Genomic DNA, 5,699 nt, shown 5'->3' with positions numbered 1-5,699 from the left:
CAATTTTTTTAAGCATGAAAAAGTTCTTACTTTAATAGCAGAGAACATAGGAGGAACTTGCCAAATCTCCCCGCAAAAAGATGCAGCGTTTCTCTTTATGTCCTCATCTTTGATGTGTTCCCATGGCTCACGCTGAATGACCTAAATAAACACACTGATTATACCATTTTCACTATCTTGAACATTTTTAAACCCCCAAATATTACAATATGCAGCTGGATGCTCTGTTCAAAGCTGTGGTTCTAGTGTTTTAATTGGAGAAGAGTTACATAATTTGCTTCTGGGACTTAAAAATTAATCAGACCCTAAATATGATTACAATATCCAGCTGTATTCCCCATTCAAAGTTGTCATTTTAGAGGAAAACTTCATTAAGAATTACTTAATTAACTTCTGATATTGATGACCTATAGTTTATCTATTTTTGGTTTCTTAAACTTCAAAATAACAATAACAAATTGACAAACTCACTGGTGAATCAGCATCCCATGTTGAAGTAGCCTCCCCTAGACGGAAGACCCCACTATAACCCTTGATCATCCCTTGATATCTGAAACAGAAAAGTTCAAGATTTACAACCAAAAAGGAAAGTTGTAGTATTGTGAAACAATCAACATCGACTGGTACTCAGATTGAAAAAAATTTCTACTTGATTTTTATTATTTTATTACCTGTCTACCAGTTTTGTTGCTTTTCCAACACAAACAATCAATAAACCAGTAGCCATGGGATCAAGTGTTCCAGCATGGCCTACCTGTAAATTAGAAGGCCCAAACCCAAAAGAATAAATAAATAAATAAGAGAAAGAACACAAAAGTCTGCATGATAAAGTTAATCTTAATATAAATTTAAATGTGAAGTAACTAAAAACTAACCTTTTTTACTTTAACAACACGGCGCAGCTTACCACAAACTGTGAATGAGGTCCAGCCTACCATAAATTTACACGGCAATTTATTTTCATCAAAGATAAAATATAAACCTTGACACTTAAACTTTCAAATCATTCCAAATTTACTGTATTCAACAAAACATTGTGCACTCTGGCCTTTGGCCCCGTTTCATAAAGAATCAAAGAATTGCACACTGACAACTTAAGAGTAGCAGAAGTGTCTACCAAGTCATGACAACACCAAGTCGTGACTGATGCAACACTAGTCATGCAGTATGTACATAAGGCAACCTTTTCATCGAGTCATGCAATGAATAGTTTTCTAGACTTGCATTGAATGTAACAACCACATGAAAAAGCAATTTTGATTCTCAGGTTTTCAACAGGGAAGAAACTATCCTTTTGAATTCAAAAGGGGAATCAAACTGATGCCATGCAAGCAAAATTCTTACTAAGCTAAAATATACACATAAATATAATATACAAATCGTTAGTTACTCTTTCTGGTATCTAGTTAGACGATTTAACTCATATATATGAAGTCTGCTGGCTTAAATGAATGAAATCAATTCAGAATTCAGATCATTCTTTCCAAATTCTTCCATTCCATTCCCTTCCGCTTAAGTTCTCAAAATCTTCAACACATCAACTATTGTGTTAAAAATATAAAAAGGACATTCACAAAAAAGCTAATAAGTTCAGTTACGAATGCAGTTCATTGCACAGTCTATTTTTCTTGTTGTGAGAATATGTCACGCTAACTCACCCTTTGGTTTGTTAATCAAAACCACAGTGCCATGTGGACTGTCCCATACCGGGGGGAGTCCAGTCCTCCTCGACGAAAGAAAAGGCTCTGCATTGACACTACTAACTTCACCATCCTTTTTGTCAACTCTCTTCAAGCCCTTAAAGAATTCCTCGACCTTCTTCTCCCTAAGATCCTTCACCAAACCCCCATCACCCTTCTTTTCCTCTTCCGTCTTCTCATCAAAAAAGACCAACTTGTTATCACCCTTATCATCCTTCTTCTCCTCCCTAACACCAGCAGTCTTCCTACCCTTCCCCTTGCTCCTCACACCACTATCTACATTTTCATTTTCATTTAAATTTGCATTTGCATTCGCATTCAAATTCGACTCTCCCGGTTTGAGAAATGCCTTGTCAAGGCATTGATTAGGGAAGTACTTCTTCTCCAACTGATACACCATCTTGTAGTGCTTCTCCTTCTCCCAAGGGTAAGCAAAAGCATCATAAAAATACAACTCTTCTTCTCTACGGTGCAGAGTTGGAAGCTCCACCACCTCAGGCTTCAGCTCCACAAACTTCTCCTCGTTCCGTAACCGTGCCTCTTCTTCCTCGGAATCCGACCCGTACATCCTCTTCCTTCTCTTGTTGTAGTACTTCCTCTTGGCCTTGTCAAGTTCCAAATTTGACGAACTGGATTGACCAGAATCGGAGTCAAAGCTCAATTTCCGGTCGACCCAGCTGTCAAGGCGAAGCTCCGAAGTCGGTTCTTGTTCCTCAGGTTCGTCTGGTTCGTGGGGTTCAGGGAGGGCTTGTGGGGCATTTCGTCGAACACGTGGTGGGTGTTTTTGAACGGGGCGATTTATGATGAGTTCGTATTGAAGAGGGTATGGGGTGGGGTTGGTAGAGAGGGATTTGTGGAATGGGGAGAGAGAGAAGGGGTGATGGTGATGAAGAGGGAGAGGGAGGAGTGTCGTGGAGGGGATGAAGAGACGGTGAGAACGGGAATGGAGGAGTAGGAGGGAAAGGTGGTGGGTTAGAGAGAATGATTTCGCCATTGAAGTAGAAAGAAGCGAGGTGGTGAAGAAGAAGAAGAAGAAGAAGAAGAAGAAGATGATGATGATGATGATGATGATGATGATGATGATGATGATGATGCTAATTGCTACCTCCTCTCACTGAGTGACAAGTGAAGCCGTGAAGGTGAAAGCAGAGGGGACTGGTGAAATGCTAGTGTTCGTGTTTATTAAGGTTGAGAAATTCTTGGTATATGAAAATCAAACATATAGAGCTATCTAACATTTTAGAACTTCTGCTTAGATTGCTTAACACTTGACAGTTACAACTCCCAATTTGATTTACCTGAATTACAAGAGGAAATAGTTGGAGTAATAACGAAGTGATGATGAAACAGTAACTAACAAAAGGAGAATAGAAAAGGTATATTGTTAATTATTTTATATAAAAAAAAAACATTAAATGCTAAAAAGTTAAGTTTCCGTATGTAATATTTTTGTACTGAAAGTATAGAAACATTTTAAAGATAAAAATAAAAAATAATGCACAAATGAAAAAGGATAAAACCTTTGCTTATAAATAACAAAAGAGAGAGAAAATAGAGTAAGAACTTGAAATCGAAGAGAGAGAAAGAGCGTGAAAACTCAAAATCCCGCGCTCTCACAGTATCCCACTCACTCCTTCCAATTTTTGAATCCCCCAAATTTCCCCTCTTTTCTACTTTCTCTTCGTTCCCATGGAAGAAGATGACGAATGGGAGCTTTGTAACGACGATGGATTCGTCTACAAGCGCAAACGCCGCCGTATAGATCCGTCGTCGACGGCAGTGGAGAATGCAGAGGCAGCGGCGGCGGCGGAGAATGAGAGCCGGCGAAGGGAGAGGAAGAAGCGAACGCTGCTGAAGCTGAAATCGAAGTACGAGAATGAGATCCGCGAGTGGGACACATTGTCGAACACCTTGCGTGCAATGCAAAACGCAGCGTTGCAGCAACAGCAACAACGGCAACAAGAACAACGCGCTTCGGAGGAGCAAACGCGAGACCCATCTTCGCTCCCTTCCACTTCTTCGACGGATTCCGTTGGTGGGTCCTTGCTTGATGAGCTTCTCTTGCAGGTAACATATTTGAACATTGGGTCTTGTAATTTCGGCATTGCTATAATGTTTTCTTCGTTTTGGTTTCGAATTCTAATGGGGGAAAATAAAAGCCCACTATTCTTTCACCAGAAAGATTGTAAATTCTATTAATTAAACTGATATTAAAGTGAATAGTACTCCCAATTTTGTAGCTCTTGCTCGCGAATCAGCTTCTTTATCAGGAAGCTTGGTCTAAACCTAATTGCCCTAATTTGGTGCTTCTGGAAGAGGGCCTTTAGTCTTTTAATCAAGCTAGTTGCAATAATAACTTTGTTCTTCTTAGCATAAGTGTGTGGAGAATTCATCAAGGAGCTAAATGTTGTTCTGACAATTGTTAAGAATCTGTTCCAGGTTTTTCGAGTTGCAAAACTAATGTTATAAGAGCTTTTATCCTGTGGTAGGTCAAACGTCAGCACAAATTAGATTAATAGTAGTACATTATTAGAATTAATATTTAGAATAACAAGTGTTTTAGATCATGGGTATTTGTAGGCTTTACTTCATATAATAATTTGGAGAACTGGTTAAACATGCAGGTGGAAACCCAGGAAGCTATAATCCAAGACATTTCAAATTTATGTAACGTAGCAGAATCAGTGTGCTTTAAGCGAGAAGGGCAGTTTAAAAAATCTCTGTTTGATCTTCCCATATGGGCTTCTCCAGTTGAGCTCATGCAAGCATTGTGTGATGAATGAATTAGGTTCTTTCTTTTTGTGAATTAATGTTATTCTTTTCTGGGGTGAAGGTGATGGTTGCGTAAGTGACAAAAGATAGATATTACAGAGAACAACCCTTGATGTCATGTACAACTATGCAGATTGGTAAATATTTTTTAGACGTGTTAGATTTAAGGGAATCAAGGTTTTGGCTGGAATTATGAAATTGGAACGACCAAGATAGAGAGAATCCCTGATTTCCTCGAAATTGTGGAAGGCAAGCTTCTCTGAAGTATTCAGTGAAGCACAAAGATTGAATTCTGTAGTTACTGTATATTAGTATATTCATTTAAGTTTTAGAATCTAATGAGTTGTTGTGAATTTTTCACTGGTTTTGTTTAGAAAATTGTGACATTTTTTATAAAAAGAAAATTGAAGTAGGGAGTGAATGACTTTTCTATAGGATCATGAATTTAAGATTTTCTAAAGTGAAGAAGTTGGTAAAGTGGTAAAGGGAGAGATTAATCACTCTTAAATTATGATAGTTCATGACAGCTACAAATTCAATGGTGATTAACTCCTCACTTTATTATTTTACCAACTTCCTCACTTCAGAAGATTTAAATTCTTTTCTTTAAGATGTCTTGTATTGTAAGGTGTCATCAATTCAGCGTAGGAGACCCCTGTTCAAGTGTAGGAAATCCTTACTATCTTTCTAAATTCTGTTTTAAATTTCACTCATTGTAATTTTTTGGTGCATTTTTAGATTATTTTAGCTAAATAAGTATCAAATAAAAATGCATCAAAATGTCAAAGATAAAAGAGAATGGAAAGACTCATTCTTGTTCTGCAGGTTACTAACAGGGGTGGACTGATTAACATTCAACATCCAACGGACAAATCACCATAATACCTATGCAACCAAATCAATGTCTATTCAGCAAATTACACTATTACGGATGTAGTTACTAATAAAAATATATATGATACTACTTAGCAATGATGTCAAAATAAAACTCGTTTTTTTATTAATGAAAAAATTTTCATTATACTAATTATTTATCTTTTTTGTTTTAACTTGTGTATATATAAGAAATCAAATAATGTTAAATAGGATGTCATCTTTAAAAAATCTTTTGCACTTAATTTTTTATTCCAAATAAATAGGATGATAAAAAATAACTTTATTATTATTATTATTATTATTATTATTATTATTATTATTATTATTATTTCTAACAGCATATAATAATTT

General features: G+C 36.6%; 2 protein-coding genes across 3 annotated transcripts in view; one reads left to right on the top strand and one right to left on the bottom strand.

Moving 5' to 3' along the window:
- The window catches only part of LOC107644553, a 5,096-nt gene extending 2,032 nt beyond the window's left edge, over window positions 1-3,064 (bottom strand). Inside the window, exons 1-6 of the mRNA XM_016348437.2 lie at window positions 2,781-3,064; window positions 1,659-2,732; window positions 876-931; window positions 672-754; window positions 472-550; window positions 31-141 (exon numbers count right to left, since the gene is read on the bottom strand). Coding sequence (XP_016203923.1) covers window positions 31-141; window positions 472-550; window positions 672-754; window positions 876-931; window positions 1,659-2,694 — 1,365 coding nt within the window. The 5' untranslated portion in view covers window positions 2,695-2,732; window positions 2,781-3,064. The remainder of the gene's footprint in view (window positions 1-30; window positions 142-471; window positions 551-671; window positions 755-875; window positions 932-1,658; window positions 2,733-2,780) is intronic.
- Window positions 3,225-5,079, top strand: LOC107644552. Of its 2 annotated transcripts, XM_021103047.1 has the most exons (3): window positions 3,225-3,767; window positions 4,140-4,185; window positions 4,325-4,451. In XM_021103047.1, exons 1-2 carry the CDS (start codon window positions 3,390-3,392, stop codon window positions 4,167-4,169), a joined length of 408 nt encoding a protein of 135 aa, XP_020958706.1. In that variant the 5' UTR covers window positions 3,225-3,389; the 3' UTR covers window positions 4,170-4,185; window positions 4,325-4,451. The 2 variants fall into 2 exon arrangements, with proteins under 2 accessions (XP_020958706.1, XP_016203922.1); XM_016348436.2 differs by lacking the exon at window positions 4,140-4,185 and having other exon boundaries at window positions 3,237-3,767; window positions 4,325-5,079.

The sequence above is a fragment of the Arachis ipaensis genome, chromosome B05, assembly GCF_000816755.2.
Source record: "Arachis ipaensis cultivar K30076 chromosome B05, Araip1.1, whole genome shotgun sequence".
In the NCBI taxonomy this organism is placed as follows: Eukaryota; Viridiplantae; Streptophyta; class Magnoliopsida; order Fabales; family Fabaceae; genus Arachis; species Arachis ipaensis.
The sequence above is the reverse complement of the archived record's forward strand: the minus strand, read 5'-3'. Positions and strand labels throughout refer to the sequence as shown.